This window comes from Natator depressus, chromosome 15 (assembly GCF_965152275.1).
Source record: "Natator depressus isolate rNatDep1 chromosome 15, rNatDep2.hap1, whole genome shotgun sequence".
Classification (NCBI taxonomy): domain Eukaryota; kingdom Metazoa; phylum Chordata; order Testudines; family Cheloniidae; genus Natator; species Natator depressus.
The window spans coordinates 17,484,892-17,501,642 of record NC_134248.1 but is presented as its reverse complement, the minus strand read 5'-3'; the positions used below and the strand labels follow the sequence as shown (position 1 = coordinate 17,501,642).

General features: G+C 42.8%; 1 protein-coding gene across 7 annotated transcripts in view; it reads left to right on the top strand.

Annotated features, from left to right (window-relative positions):
* The window catches only part of FBRSL1 (fibrosin like 1), a 740,088-nt gene that overhangs the window by 706,286 nt on the left and 17,051 nt on the right, over positions 1 to 16,751 (top strand). For 5 of the 7 annotated variants that reach the window (XM_074972522.1, XM_074972526.1, XM_074972527.1 and 2 more), the window contains 6 exons: positions 1,170 to 1,423; positions 7,586 to 7,821; positions 10,144 to 10,194; positions 11,296 to 11,391; positions 15,551 to 15,622; positions 16,182 to 16,211. In XM_074972522.1, the coding sequence (XP_074828623.1) occupies positions 1,170 to 1,423; positions 7,586 to 7,821; positions 10,144 to 10,194; positions 11,296 to 11,391; positions 15,551 to 15,622; positions 16,182 to 16,211 (739 nt within the window). Of the gene's footprint in view, positions 1 to 1,169; positions 1,424 to 7,333; positions 7,495 to 7,585; positions 7,822 to 10,143; positions 10,195 to 11,295; positions 11,392 to 15,550; positions 15,623 to 16,181; positions 16,212 to 16,751 lie in introns of all 7 variants that reach the window. The other 2 variants (XM_074972528.1, XM_074972524.1) reach the window with 1 other exon arrangement.

Here is a 16,751-nt window from a genome sequence, read left to right as displayed (position 1 = left end):
GCACAGTTCAAACTGAGGGTGCATCAGCTAACAGCAGCCTCAGAGTATGACTCTCCATATAGAGCAAAAAAGATACTGCAAAGTAACATGTTCACCGTAGCTCTAGGGCTAGCACAAGGCTCAGTTTCTCCTTCAGATAATTTTCATCCAGTAGGTAAGATGCAAAGATTCATATTTCTTGAGTAGAAATAAAATGGGGGTGAGCTTGGCGAGAGAGGAGTCAATGTACAGGAATAAACAGGGACCTGGACAGTCCCTTTGTTGGTGCAGAAAACACACCATTCTCCCCAAATCAGCCTATTGAGTTAGATTAATTCAGTGAACAATGTGTGCATCATTCCATAACTTTTTAGTTGCATAAAGTTCAAGATATGGGACTGTCATTTACGACCAGTTTGTCTAGCAACTCACACAGTGGGGCCCCTTCCTGGTTGTGGCCTTTAAGTGCTACCGCAATATAAATATTAATAACAACATCACATCGGCACTATTCAAACAAACACTCAAGTATCTCAGAGTGCTTAGATAATCGCGAGACATTGGTATTGTGGGAGATTATGGTAAACAATAATAATTGCATTGATATTGCCCTTCCACCACCCCCAACAAAGCTTTTAAGGTGCTGTGCAACAGAATAATAATCTTTTAAAAACAATATAATTACAATAATACAATATATACTGCTATATCATATTGAGTATGTGTAATACCACTGTACAGAATGCAGGGCAGGCATATGATTGCCACAGCTCATACCCCATGGCACTCTGAACATACAGAGTAACAGTCACCGAGCCTTGTGATCGCAAGGGAACGCGTTGCCATTGGAAGGTCATCACAGGCTAAATAAAGGTGCAAATACAGCTGCCATTACAGTACCTCAGTCAGCTCACACACAGCTCTGAGAGCTACCACCTGTTCAGTAATGAAAGGGAGTGTCACCCAGAAGAACCCGAGCCATACCCTGCCCTGTTGGGAAAGGTCATAGAGATCTTTAACTCCCACCTGGACAGCTCCCCGAAATGGGCAGAAAGGGCCGTGGTTTCATGCCTCTGTGCTGGGTGAGGTCATTGTTATAGAGCCTGGCTGTCTCTGACACTCTGCCATTGTGACTTTCTTGTATTGTAACACACTTCTTTTCTCTCTTCTCCACCTTTCTCTCCCCACAGCAGGAGCAGCAGTGCCAGCAGCGCAACAAGCATCAGCCTCCCCAAACACCTTCCTCTCTCCCCCCAGATCCCTCCTCACCACTCTTCTGGCCCAGCCCTGCCCCTCTCCATCTCTAATCTTGCTACCTCGCACTTCCCTCTCAGATCGCAGACCCAACACCAGCACCATCCGGCCATGTTCGCCACCCCACCCACGCTTCCACCACCACCAGCGTTACCCACCAACAGCCTTGTGATACCAGGACACCCTGCAGGTAGGTCCTCCTCTTTTCACCAGGGCTGGTCTCCTGTGCATGCACAGTATTTACAGAGGGGTTAGGGGGTACGCAAGCAAAAAAACCAATGCAAACATCCCCTTTGGCAGAGACTCCTGAAATAGTCGAGTAGTATTGTAACAGGTGAGAGACATTGAATTGGCCCTACATGCCGAGGCCTAGTTTAACCTCCAGGACAGTTGCTGTATATTCCTCATTCTCTAACGGAAGAGGGGGAGAGGAAGTGAATCTGAGTATAAACTATTATTAAAGCTGGGATTTTCCATAGAGTTTAAGGGAGTTGGGCTCCCAACTGGATTTGGGCACCACAATCCCTTAGGCACTCTTGAAACTCCCAGCCTAAATTCATGTTCTCATTTAAACACGTTGCAGTCTGTGTGTTTGCTGTTGCCTTTGTTACCCAGCATGGGGAGGGGGGAGCATGTGCTCTTTGTAATAAGCTTTAGTATGGTTTGCTAAAAATTAGTTACTTTCTAGAGGGGGCAGATTGTCCAGTGGTACATTTCCACCATCACTCAGGTTTTGCCAGATATGCTGAGCTGTGCCTGCCTTTCTTTCTTTCTTTCTTTCTTTTTCTGTCTGTCATGCATTTAATAAATAAAATTGGTACTCAACCCCTGCATTGGGAGAAGCTGCAGTTTAGACCTTATTTGAAGAAACTGTTCCTGGTGAGCGGGCAGAATAATAAAATAGATTGGAAAGTGAGATATATATCTCCCCCCTCCCCCCGTGTTAAAGTCACCGAGCTCTGCCGTTAGACTTTTTATTGTTATTTTTGCAGCCTTTTTGAGAAGTTTCCTTTGTTCCGTCCCTATTGTCACTTCCACCCTAAGTGCCCCGTTGATAGTTCCTCCATTAGCCTGTAGCTGTTCCTGTGGGAGAGCCTGGCAGCTGGAGACTTCCTTGAAACTCTGACTTGCTGGGCCTCCTTTTGATCTGGCATTTGACTCTATAACTAACTCAGCAGGGATTAATGAGGACAAGGACTGACAAAAATGTACCCTTCTGTTTCCTATAAAGGCAGTTAGAGAGAGGGAAGATCTGCTGCCAAAAACTCTGATGACTTGGCATCCTGCTTTCATTTTCGGGGCTCAATATCCCATTATTTAGAATTACTCTTTTAAAGGGGTGGGAACAAAAATTGCCCTCAAACAAACTCTCAAAACAACATTAGACTAAAATATTCTGGATCCCAACCAGGGCTGCCCTAGTAAGATGTCTGCTTTCAAAGATCTGGCCCTGTCTAGAATTTCAGCCACATGGCTGGGGACACGTTGGGCATCACAGTGGGGATTTATTCTTCTTCCCCTGCTTAAGGCAAAGAGACTTAGAATCCCAATGATAGACATCTTGGCCGTAGTGCAGACAGATCATGAGAGGAGGAAATGAGAACGTTGTCACTGACAGGCCAGTCCTGCATCCACCCCTGAACTCAAGTGGCGTTTTCACTATTGACTTCAGTAAGAGCAAGATGAAGTAGCCTGCTCGCATGTCAGTAAAAGACAAGAGCTCTGCTACTAACAAATAAGTGATGCAGTGGGTTTGCCAATCACCTCTGGAGTGCTAGGTTCAAACTCCTACCAGCTATGTTGTCCTTAGTATGGTGTCAAGTTGCTTGGTAGTACGTGTTCACTCAATAAAAGCACCAGGTTAGAAGAGACACTCAGAGGGAACATGGGCCCTTTGGGTTTTTCTTTCTTTTCCCCTTCTAGGAAAAAACCCTGCTTGCTTCTGTCCCTTTAAATTTAAAGTAACCGCTCCCCTTCGGCACTTCTGCTCAGGTTCCTAGGCAGAGAGGCAGAGTTCACGTTGGCTTCCAGTATTTGCATGTCAGTGATGCTAATAAGTTAGTTCTGTGCATATCAGTGTAACAAGGAAATGATATGCTTCGACTAGCAGCTTTTTCTCTGGAAACCCAAAGCTTGAGTAGGTAATTTACTAGTGACCCCCACATGGGTTGCTTGTCAGGAGCTCCCTGGCTGACCCTGATGTATGCTAGCCAAAGCTTTCTGTCCTCCCTTTTGAGTTTTAGGGGGTACTAACAACCTTAGCAAAACAAAATGGCAGCCATTAGTGTTCTTCTCTTCCCGATCCCGGCCGTAAGTGTACTCTCACACAGGAAACACAAATTATTGGGTGCTAGGGACTTAGTGGTAATGCAAGTGACTGCATAGCTAGCTGTGTTATTGTGTGTCCAAACCTATTGTAACAGGCATCACTGATAGGCACAAATAGCTAGTCCTGATCCCACTCACTAAAGCCCAATTTGCAACTGGGACACGACTCCTTTCCCCACTGCGTCATAGTCTCTTTTACAAAGCTTCTTAATGCGTGCCAACCTGCTCCTCCTCCAGACTCTTCAGTGTCTATTCTTTTACTGACAAAGGCAAAGTTGTGGTGTGGGGCTAAAGTCTGGAGCCAGCCACAGATCCACCAGACTGGCTTCAAGTCTCTTAAAGAAATTGGATATTGAGGCACTTACAGCTGCCAGCTCTCTTTTATCCCTCCTTCCAAAAAAAAACATGAAGTGGATTATCTTGATGCTAACAGAGAGATCCAGTTTCTTTGAGTCATGCCCAGATTAAAAAAATAAATATATTTATTTTATTTTCAACAAACTACACTGTCTTTAAAGAGACTAGATTTTAATTATAGCTATTTGCAGTATATTTTAGTGCTCATCCAAAGAAAATCTCACTGTAGGCTCTTTACATTCGAGTACCAAAAACTTGAATATTACAAGTAGTTTTGTGTCTCTCCATTTCTGCCCGTGTGTTAATCTATTATTATCATTTAATAATCTTGTAGCATGTAAATGATGCTTTACAAAGATATTGCACTGGCTCCTAGACTCTTAGGGTACATTTTTTTAAAGTATCCTACAATGACGTAGGCTTCTAAGTCCTATTTTCAAAAGTTATTTAAGCATTTAACAGCCTAATTCCCATTGACTTTCAATGAGGCTTAGTTCTCAAGTTCCATTTTCAAAAGTGATGTCGGAACCTAAGTCACTTATGGGTACTTTTGAATGTTTTACCCTTACAGGTGAACTAGAATGTCAAAAGATTCATTTTCCCCTCTCTATGATTCTGCTGCAACTTAAATGGGATGTTTTCTTGAAATCAGTGAAACATCAGGACACAAGTCTCTTCAGCAGCATGTGTGTGTGTGTGTGTGTTATCAGCATACTTGATACAAGGACAGCAGCTGTTCCGTGTGTGTGTACAGCACTTAGCACGATGGATCCAGAACTGGGGCTCTCAGGTGCTACTGCAATGTAAATAATGAATAATTATAATATGCCTGTCAGACATACTTACCGTAGCACATAGCAGATGAAGAGGATACTTGCTCTCATTATTCTATTTACTGCAGATGATTTATAACATTTCAGTATCTTCCATAATTCTAACAGACCCGAAGAAGAGCTCTGTGTCAGCTCAAAAGTTTGTCTCTTTCACCAAAAAGATGTTGGTCCAGTAAAAGGTATTATTTCCCACCTGCTCTCTACCGTTCTTGACAACATTTAAATAAAAAATAATCAGGAATCTCCTGGATTAATGGTGAATCGGATTTAAAATTTGAGATGAATCCTGTTCATTCCCCCTTCCAAAAAAAAAAGCTGAAGGTTTAACTGAGTTATTCATTACAAATTGAGTATTGTTGAACCTGGTTCATCTAAAGACATTTGCTCCATGGAAACCACTTCATAGACTTTTCAGATGCAGAAGTTAAACATTTGGGATAATGCTAATATCACACACATATCATGGAAAAGGAAGTGTGTCCAATGCATAAAATAATTTCATAGGAAATGAAGAGACAAGTCTGCTAAAACTGATTCCACTCCGTATCACCTCCCACCCATATCCAGACCACCTCAAATATATCAGGGTAAACTACTGAAATTTTCATAGTGGGTGAAATTAATTCCTTTGCAGAGGGCCATGTTAATCCGGCGTTGAAGATTTTAGGGGACATAAGCACTCGATAGACCTTGTGAGTTTCACCCATAGTGCCTCAACAAAAAATCTAGCTCATGACCTCTGCATGGCCCAACGTAATTACAACTAAGAAACATCAGACACCTAGCTATGGGGTCACTTACAAGTGCCCTATCAAGAAACTAGGTTTTCAATGCAATTTAAAAGCTAGAAACATTTATTCCATTCCAGGAGAGGGCCTTGTTGAAAGTAATGTTGTTTTCCTTATTATGGGCCTGATCCTGCAAAATGCAGATTGCCCTGGGCTCCTTGTGTTGGAATGAATTGGAGTGGAAGGTACCCTGAGCCTCACAGGATCAATCACTATGTCAGGGTCTCTTTGCAAAAGTGGTGTTAGCTAAGAAAGGGGGAGACACCTATTACACTGAACAAAAAAAACTGTCATGCTGGGCTAAGGGCCTGATTTTCAGAAGAGCTCAGCACATAGAGTGCTTAGCGCTGTTGGAAAATCTGTCCCCATCTGGGGACCAAGGGCTAGTTACCCTCACATATTGATACTGAAGGGAGACCCTGTATCATATGATACAACATTTTTCTTTTTGTAGCAGCTGCAGCCTTCTTCAGATCTTGACCCAGTGAAATGAAATGTCTCTCCTCCTCCTTCTCCCCCTCTGCTCTCCCCCAGTTTTTGCATGGGAGAATAAACTGGAGGCAGAGGAGAGAGAAATGTCAATTACTATCTGACAAAAGAGATGGAATGTTTAGAAATGTAGTATTAAAGATGTTGAACTCTCCCAGAATTGGTACATTATTTGGAACAGGTACCTGAAGCTTCAGAGTCCTCAGCACAAGTGTTCTCGGGTGCACAATGCATGCTCCCCGCACTGGTTATATCAAAAGGAGGAGAGCATGTCCAAGCCTGTGGGCGCTACTGTGGAACATCAGCCTGAACTCACAGGCCCATGTGCTTAAATGCAAATCAACCAATGAAGTGTGTTAATTTCGTGGTATTTTCAGCCCATCCTGGTTGGTTAATGGTTACCATTCGTCACCTGGTATACCCCAGCTTGATTCCTGAGCTTTGTTTTTCACCTTCCAGACCAGGGAGTAAAATGAAGGCAGGAAGCTCAGCCACAGCCCAGAGTTTGAGGCTCACTGTACTGTGGATCAGATCCTGCCAGCTGAAGTGAGGCCTGTGGAGTTGCCTCCTGGCAAAAAGAGCCACTTAAAAATGCTATCCTGTGATCAGGCACTAACCTGGCTGCTTCACATACACACAGAGAACCCAGTGAAGCCAGTCATGTCAGACTGTTTGTATATCTCTGTGGATTGACCCTTGTTTTCGTTGGAGGGATGGTGACGTTTATATGCTCTCATTTCTCCATCCCATTACCTTTGCTGTGGTTTTTAAAGTACTTTTTTCAAAGGGACACCGACAGGTTAAATGTGGCCAAAAAAGAGAATTTAACCAACTTAAGACCAATGCAAATGTTCCCCAAGGTTTTTTTTTTATTTCAGTGGGAACAGGTTTGTCTTGCTTATTTTAAAACCAACCAATACTCCTCTGCAGTGCTCCCAACACAAACGTTGCAGCCTTTTCCTAGTGCGGGAAAAAGCTGGATTTGAGTCTGACTAGTTTATTTGCACTGTCACAGCTGAGGCTAATGCACCAAAAACAGAAAAAGGGGAGATGTTTAGAATTCTTCCAGTGTTGATAATGTAAAGTGGGGTTGTAGCCTAGGGAAGGGGAATCTGTTGTGGGTTGGGAGGAAAGGGAGTCATTCCAGTTGTGTTTTTTAACTTGGTAGTGTCCCTTTTAAAGTGTCCTAACCTCAGTATTTGTGACTGGGTTGGGGGAGCGGGGAGGGGCAAGCTTGTTTATGCTTTATGAAGCCCCACTGTGTTTTCTGCTGTGATGACTCATGGTGTTCTCTCTTGTCTTTAGATACCAGCCTGTTGATATCATTCAACCAACCAATCATGTATTGCCAGCCTCATTCGGGGATTCTGATTGGTACTTTGTCACAGGCATCTCTCTTACCTCCACCAATGAGTCCTCACGTAGAAAACCACCACAGCATGACCTGCAGAAACAGGGAATGCCAGGTGAATATCTGACTCTCTTTCTTCTATGTCTTTGTGGAACTCACAGGCCGATGGGCCTTTGTGTCTTTTTTTTTTTCTCTCTCTCCTCTAGATCATGAGCTGCTCAGGCAAGAGCTGAACAACCGGTTTCTGGTTCAGAGTTCGGACCGGGCCGGTGCCTCTCTTGGCCCGGTGCCATTGCTGAGAGCGGAGTTTCACCAGCACCAACACACCCACCAGCACCAACACACCCACCAACACACATTCACTCCTTTTCCATCCAGCTTACCCCAGACGCCGCTCATGCCACCCTCTGCACCTCCCATGGTGCATACCCCAGCCCAAAATGTGAGGATAAGTAAAGAATCTTGGGGCAAAAGCCTAACCCACCGTACCAAAATCAGTCCTCTTTATTTCAGACCGGCTTCCCCTGTCCCCCAAGAAGCCCTGCTCCTGACTTGAGCCCCTCCATTCTTGAAGGATGTTCTTCTTCCCATTCAGAACCAAGAACATCTATCATCACAGTTCCCTTGTGCTCCTACCAATAAACAGATACACTGTTGTGTGTGGTTCTCAGCCCCCTTTATCTCTCCTTCATGGTAAACTGTCAGCTCTGTACTTTTGTTTAGATTAACAACCCATCCTTGGAGCTGCATCAGCTGGCTCAGCTCCTGCACACGCACACGCACACACATGCACAGAGATGTCAGAAGAATAGAGGTTTCTAATATAAAATAAAATGTCAAGAAAGGTTTTGTGGAACAATATATTTGACTCTATCCTGGAGCTATAATGCAGGTCTGCTTGCCATTCTTACTGTAACTCAGTACTTGTACTGTTTGAGTTCAGTGTTGTCCTGTTCATTTTATTTTCTACTTCCCCACACTGTGTCCAGTAGACAGTTTGGGTATTTATTATTTGATTTGGTCAGCAAACACTAATTTATATGTGGCTGACTCTTCTTCTGAAACAAAACCTTCTGGCCATTGAATGAGCTTTGTCATTTCTTCACTGACAGTGCTTGTAACACAATGGGGATTTTCTGCTGCTGTTAACAAAATCTTAGAGTATCTGGCATAAACCAGCTTTGTCAGTTCTTGTAACCACACTCTCCGTATGTCCCTGGCAATTATTATTTTGTTAGGTTGAAAAAGCAGAATTCAACTTGTTCTTCCTCCATTGCATGCCACATCTAAAACATACAGAGTCCTCTTCTACAAGGACTGGCAAAATTGAGCAATAACCATTAAAGGCAACATTTGGAGAAAACTACCAAGGATTCATGGGAAATAATATTTCTCACTTCTCTTTCCTGGTGTGAGTTGCATGACGACATTGTTCAGTGATAATCCGCTTAGCGACAGAACAATGAAAGTAATATCTCCCGCCCCAAATTGAGCCCCAGGTGCTTGCACAGCGTAGCCATGTGCAAATACCTTCTTCTCTTTTCTTCTGCTGTGTAAAACAACCCTCTAAACATTCCTTGAAACCTGGTGTGTTATTTGAGAACCCTAATATCTAATCCCGCTGACAGCTCCCTCCCCGCCCACCCGCGCCCTGTTGATGTCAGACTTTCTAGTGAAAACAGCTTGCAAGGCTCTTTTGTTGTATTTTACTCACATCTTCTTATATTTCACTAAATCAGGTTTATTAACCCTAATGCCAGAGAGGAGTGTTGAAATCTCCAGCTGCATGTGTTTAGTAATTTATGGTATTTACACTGGCGGGTACATGGCTCCAGTAATAACTGTAATTAATGAAATTACATATCTGCTCTCCTGCACGTAGGATAGCGTGTAACAGCAGCTGACTTGCCGAATGAACAGCATTGGGGGGGGGGGGTTGTCCTTGCTCACTGTCGCTCGCCCTCTCTGGTCCCCAACATAATACTTATTGTTCAAAGATTAAACATATGCATTATTTTCTTCAAAAGATGTTCAGGACCAATGCTGGTGAAAATAAATATGGGACCCAGGTCACATGTGTGGAGGTGTTAAAGCCCCATGCTGGGAGGCTGGGGGCATTCAGAGTCAGGCTTTCTCCAGTGAGCACTGAACCTCTACTTTTTTAGGAGTGGGGGGGGATTAATATAATGATCTCTATGCCTGGGGCCCTTTCCAAAAAGCTATTTTAACCATATTGGCATTGCCCATACAACAGGGAGGGGGAAATTGCTGGCTGCTCTAGATATTTTGTATTTTGTTTTTATATTAATTTGACAATTAGAGCTGGGCCAAAGTTGCAGAATTAAGATGTGGATTAGAATCCAAACTTCCCCAGCATTCTAACTTAGTGCTGCACTTCAGCTCATTCGAGAGAGATGCCAGATTTGGATCTGGGAATAACTTCCCTACATTTTTTGATGGAGTGAGTGTTCCAATTCAGAGGTCTCTCTTGATAATAAGGAGGGGACCAATTTGTGCAAAGTTTGTTACTCAGAGAGGCACTTCGGGGGCTGGTACACAACCAGGTGCTATAACTTTACCGCTACTACTCAACAGCTTTGGGAGAACTGGTCACTCCCTCCTGAATGAGTGTGGAATAGTCAGTCTCCCATGTTCTGTTAAATGCTGTACGAAGGGGCCATGATTCACTTATGCATGTAGAAATCTGGTTTCATTGTGTGTTGTGGAACGCAAACTCAACTTTTCTTTTCTCTTTTACTTCCAGTTTGACAAGTACGCTCCCAAATTAGACAACCCTTACTTTCGACATTCCAACGTGAGTGCTGATGTTCCACTGTTTATGCTTCCGCTTGCTACTGCGTTGCTCGAATGTCTTTAATCGATACAGATGGCGGTTTCGATTCATTCGTCCATCCATCTAGTTTTCCTATTTGTGTTTGAATTTTTTGTAAATGTAACATCTTGTCCTTTTCAACTTTGTCTTCTGCATTTTCTTTGCTTTAGTTTTAAATTGCCGTGCCTGTGAAGGTGGGGAGTACACAGAGATTTCTCATAGTGTGGATTACTGCAGCCCCGGTGCAATCAGAGCTTCACACAATGCAGTGCCACAGAACACACGGTGTTCTCACAAGACAAAGGGTACATCTACATGGCATTGAAAGACCCCTGGCACAGCAGTGGCTGACCCAAGTCAGCTGACTCAGGCTCATGGGGCTCAGGCTGCAGAGCTAAAAATTGCAGCGTAGATGTTCAGGCTCACGTTGGAGCCTGTGCTCTAGGATCCTGCAGGGAGGATGGGTGTCAGTCCAGCTTTGACCCAAATGTCTACACTGCAAATTTTTAGTCCAGGAGCCCAAGCCCCATGAACCCGAGTCAATTGACCCAGGTTCTGAGACTTGGTACTGTGAGTTTTTTATTGCAATGTAGACATATCCAAAGTGGGACTAGTGGCCTCATCCTGCTTCCCATTTCTCCACATTTTTGGTACTTGTTACAGTCTGCATTCAGGAGAGGCCCAAGCAAATCTTAATACAGTACTTTCACCAGGCTATGTATATGTTGTACAGTTACTCTGTAATAGCAGACTATATATCCAGGGCTGATATTTGCTTTGTAAAATGAAGCGATTTCATTTCTAAAAAAGGATTGATTAGTTATAGATTTACTATTTCTATTCCAAAATAGTCAAGCAAAACAATATTTTTCCATTTCTAGAGAATGAAGTGGAGGTTGATCCTTTATCTGTTTCAAAAATACAGCAAATTCTATATAGTCCACCGTGTTTGAAATTAACAATAAAATGCATCAGATCTGCAAATTTTCACGTTTTATTTTGGCTTTTAAAAATTTTGTAACAGTGTTTGACAGGGTTAGCTCCTGCCTCAGCTGTTTTTCATTTTGTCTTCTTGTTTTGTAGTTCTTTCCAACCTATCCTCCGGCAATGCCTGGAATGCCACCGATGCTTCCACATTCAGGACCTTTTGGGTCACTTCAGGGAGCATTTCAACCGAAGGTACAAATTTATTATTGTTGCATTAGCACAGACTTTGTTCTTCGATGGGAGACTGTGATCAGAATTGTACTTATGGTGATTATCTGAATGACCTTTTTGACTAGCTCAGCTGCTTTTGGGGCTCAGGGGTTGTTCTTTAGAGAGGAGTGCAGTTGTTCATATGGAAGTCTAAGGCCTGGTCTACAGTACAGAGTTAGATCGATGCACGGTAGCTTACGTTGACCTAATTATATAAGTGTCTACACTAAAATTTCGCTCCTGCTGACATAACTGCCCCACTACGCCAGTTTAGTAACTCCAACTCTGTGAGTGACATAGTCAGTGTCAATGTAGTGATGCATTGCTTACATCGACTGTTACTCGCTTTCAGAAGCCATCCCCCAGTGCCCAATGCTGACAGTACAGTCTGTACGAGCGCTGCTGGTGAGGACGCACACTGCTGACACAAGGAGCATAGTGTGGACACACAAAAGCGATTTAATTACTGTATGCCAGCGGCTGTATGCCAACGTAACGTAGGTCAACGTAATTTTGTAGTGTAGACATGCCCTAAGTCAAAGCGAGCTAAGCAGAAACTCAGGGTCAAATAAATTAATTAGTTCTAATACAGACCAATGAATCCCAAAGCACTTTGCAAATTAAACAGACTCATGCACAGGGGTCATTCCCCCAGCTAGATAGCAGCCAGCTGTGGGGATGAAACTGACTATCAAAGCACAGGAACAATAGAGTGGAATGCTTTTTAGTGGTTAGAGCAGGAGTGAGGCATTCAGTTCCCAGTTCTGCCACTGATTCGCTTTCTGACCTCCAGCAAGTCACTTACCCCTCTGCACTTCAGCTTCTTCATCTATAAAATGATGATAATTACATACTTACCATGCAGTGGTTTTGTGAGGTTTATTTAATGTCTGTAAAGTGCTTTCAGATGCTTGGATGAAAGACAGAGTACAGCTGCAAAGCATTATTATAACTAGGGCAGACTGGCAAAATTTGCAAATTTCACCACTTTAACTTTAAAAAAAAAAAAAAAAACATTCTGTGGCACATACTTTTTTCAAACTTAATGTTCTTTTTTTAAATTTAGAAAATGTACTGAAAATGTTTACATCCATTCCAAGAGAAAAAATCCATAGTACACAGAGATTATTGATGACATTCTTATAAAAGTGACGCTCAGTCTTGTGATAAAACGTGTTTATACCTTCCTAAGTGACTTGGTTTTATAGATCTCCTGTCATTTCTAAACACATCTCTGCAGAGAGATAAGAAATGATCTGCGGAATCGCTGTTTATTAAAGGGCTTCAGGAACCAGCACTGTGTGTGTTATGCACTGTTTGCATTTGGAAGATCGGTTTTGCAACAGACCAGCAAGAAACTTAGGGTCAGGGTGTGCATTTACTTGCACTGGTAAGCAGTCACTCACATGAAGTCGTTGGGAATGAATAACTACTTACCACTATGATTAAGGACTTCACAAGATATTTTAATGGAAGCTAAAGGAACTTTTCAGAGGTTTATCAAGCCTCTGTGAGCCTTTTTTTGTAAATAGTGTAGAATCCATAATAAATGACCTATCTCAACTAGAACATTACACAAATTAAGTACAGGAATGAAAGAATAAGTTCTCCAATTAAATCCAGGTGGAAGGGTTGGCAGGGGGTGGAATTTAGGAATGAAGTATGTAATTACTTAGCTTGGAATTTGGCCAGAACACCACGATTAATGTTCCTATTCTTGTGAAGAACTCCAAAGGATCTCTAATGACCACAAGTGGTAAGGACCTCAGTTTTACATCTCATCTAAAAGAGATGCACAAACCCTATGGAACTAACACTGTTGTAAAATACCTCTGACATCAAAAGATAGTACAGTTTTGCTACAAGACTGCCTATAATGAGACAACCTCTGATACACTGATAGTGTGCTCTTCTGGTTTCCATCTTCTTTACCAAACTTTATAATACCATCTTGCTGTAAAATACTGTGAGACTCACAGAGAAACTGTTCTGCAGTAAAAAGGAAGGAGTGAGCACAGATCTTTCATGTTTCTCAGCAGTTCGAAGTACTATGTAACTAGGTTTTAATTTATTTTAGAGATAAATACATAGAACACTCACTAGTTCAAGGTTAAACTGCACAAGATCACAGTCTGCTGCAGTGGTTAATCAGGAACATGGTATGGGCACTGGGCAGTGCTGTATTTACATGGAAGCTAACATCTGGAGGGACATGAACGAGATGAAAAATTGATCTGCAACTTGTCACATTCTTTTCCAGTTCCGTAGAGGAGATGGAGCTGAGCCTCTGGGTGAAGCCACACAAGTTACTGTCGCCTCTTTCGCCCCCCCCCCCCCCCCCATCTTCCTCCCAAGCTATTGGATTAAATTCTAGATAATTAGGACAGACCAGTGGCTTGATTCTGGCAAAATGAATTCAGCACTCCCTGTCCTACAAAGCAAAGGGTTTGCTTTTGTCTCCCCATGCCTACCATGTCACTTGCCTTAGGCCTGGTGTATAAAGCCACTCACATAAATGCAGACTGACTATAAACTTCTCAGCGAGTTTCCCAAAAGCCATTCTCACAAGCTAAGAACTTGAAAAGGTCAAAAGTATTCAATTTCCTTTGCTGGAGGAAGCATTCACATCTGTCCTCAGGGGAAAGGAAGACAGAATGACACACCATCATTAATGCATTGTGATCTCAAGACTCTTGACTGTATCATAGCTGTGACTTTTGTTTCCTCCCTAAACCTCAGCTGACTGAGACCTTAGGAGCCCTTTGAATGCAGGTCTGTCAGGGGAGTGTGCTTCTTCACTTAGACAGTTCAGAATCGTCTTTAAAATAAATGACAGTTTTAACAACTTGACCTGAGAAAATTAAACTAAGCAAAAAAAAACCTACGTTCATTGATTGCTCCTAAAACCTGGCTGTTTGGAATCTACAGTCACATGACCTAAATTCTGAGTAAAACAGCCAAGCAGGGTATTAGCCCTAAGCTCTCTCTGCGCTCAGCTTTTTGGGAGCAACAGGTGAAGTTGTTTGGGGAGTCAGAGACTGATTGTTTACATATAATTCCAGTTCTTGGGGCTCTCTTCCAAGGGAGGGCTCTGTGAGCTAGTTTAGAACTGAGAAAATCCAAATGGCAACACAGAGGAGTAGTAACTGGGATTCTACACTCTAAGGGCAGGTCTTCACTACCCGCCAAATCGGCGGGTAGCGATGGATCTATTGGGGATCGATTTATCGTGTCTCGTCTAGACGCGATAAATTGATCCCCAAACGCGCTCCCAATCGACTCTGGAACTCCAGCTCACGAGAGGCGGAAGCGGAGTCGATGGGGGAGTGGCAGCGGTCGACTCACCGCTATCCTCACGGCCAGGTAAGTCGACCTAAGATACGCCAACTTCAGCTACGCTATTTGCGTAGCTGAAGTTGCATATTTTAGGTCGGAAACCCTCCACCCCCACCCCACCCCAGTGTAGACCAGGGCCAAGTGTTTAATCCTCCTTGAGGAAACAATAGAATAAATCAAATGAAAAGAAGTTGGGAAAGTATTGTTATAAAGTACCTACTAAGCTCACTCTAGGGTTTACCATGCCTACCTCTAAAGCTATGACTGCCCTAGGCTCTTTTTCATAAAATTGCGCACTTCTACCCACGGCAATGCTACTATAAGTGGGCTGTCGGCATTTTAGCCATTGTGTCTTCTAGTGGCTCAGAAAGGCAGGCTGACCCAGTGGACAGAACACTAGACAAGGACTCAGGAAACATGGGTTTCGTTCCTGGCTATGACATTGACAAGCGGTGTGTGACCTTGGGCATGTCACTTCATCTCTCCATGCCTCTGTTTCCTCTTCCACCTTTCGTCTAGTTAGACTGTACGCTCTTTGGGGCAGGGCTCTGTTACCGTGTTGTACAGCACCCAGCACAATAGAGCTGTGATCTCAGTGGGGTCTGCAGGTGCGACCACTGCTGAATACTAATAGATGACATTAAACATAGTTGGGAGCCAATGTGAGAGAACATTTAGTACTAATATAGCAATCTGCATGTCAAAGCACAGTACAAACACTGACTAATTAATGCCATTTACTATAGCTACAGATATTAATTGTGCTGCAGTACAGTGTCACTCATGCTATTTTCTTTTCTTTTAGACTTCAAATCCGATTGATGTAGCAGGTAGACCTGGCACAGTCCACCACACTCTTCTGCAGAAGACTCCAGGGGTAAAGCAACAATTTGAAACTTCTCTTTTACGCTTCCTTTAATTCCAGTAAACAGTTTGATTGTTTATAATAAAGAGAATACCATTCAAGAAAGAACTAGCCTTGGCAGATTGAATGTGCTGTTATGGCAATAACCTCCAACAGTTCATGAATGCAGGGGGATTTACGGACTCATTTAAACAAAGTCCACCGGAAGTGGAGTGGGAAACCCTTTTAAGCTCTTTCCTCTTAGCCTTGTTTAGAGAGCAGCAGTTTTTAATGCACTCCATTGTAGGAGGATTACTTGGTTCTGAAAAACCTTGGCACTGTTTGGTTGCTGGCATGCAACTGCTTTATCTGTCATAAAATCCTGTTGTGTTTGGTGCAAGAAATGAAAGAGACAAGTTTTAATAAAACTCCTCTCTTAAGCCTTTTGGGGTTTCCTACGCCACAAGGGACTTCTCTAGAACAGTGCCTTCCTGTATGTTTTCATTTGTTCAGAGGAAGGAAGTTCCCTACCCTTCCATATATTGGCCAATTTCAGAAAAATCTCTAATTTTTATTTCTGCTTTCTTCATAGGTGTCTGACCCCTATAGACCGCCAGTAAGAGTAAGTAAGGGTTATGGGGAGGTTGTACATTTTTATTAAGTACAGTCCACATGCTTTTGAAACTTAAGTCTTATGTTCATCCTTTACTTGAAGAAACATGTAATAGTTGGCTCTCAGCTGCAGCTGAGGAATATCATTCAGGGTAAAACTCAGTCTTGTTTTGCATGGAACTGTAATAAAATGAAACTTATAGTTAATAGATGTAATAATATTCTTCATGCCATTTATTGTGGCTTTTTAGGGTGGTGATACATAAGTCAGAAAGAACAAAGCATGGCTCTTGGAGCCCAAGGTGTCAATTCTGAATGTTGATGTCCGCCACTCCCAATCGGAGCTGGTAGTGAAACTAGAAAAATATCACGCCTTGCTTCTCAAGCCCCCTTTATTTAAAAAAAAAAATTACATTTAAACAATTTCAAGACACCAAAAAATGTTGATCACCTCCCTCTGCCAACTTAGCAATTAGTCTCTCTCACTTTTAACAGTTTTAAAGAAAGGGAAGTAAGTGGTTATATCAGATGTTTGTAGACCATAAGCGCT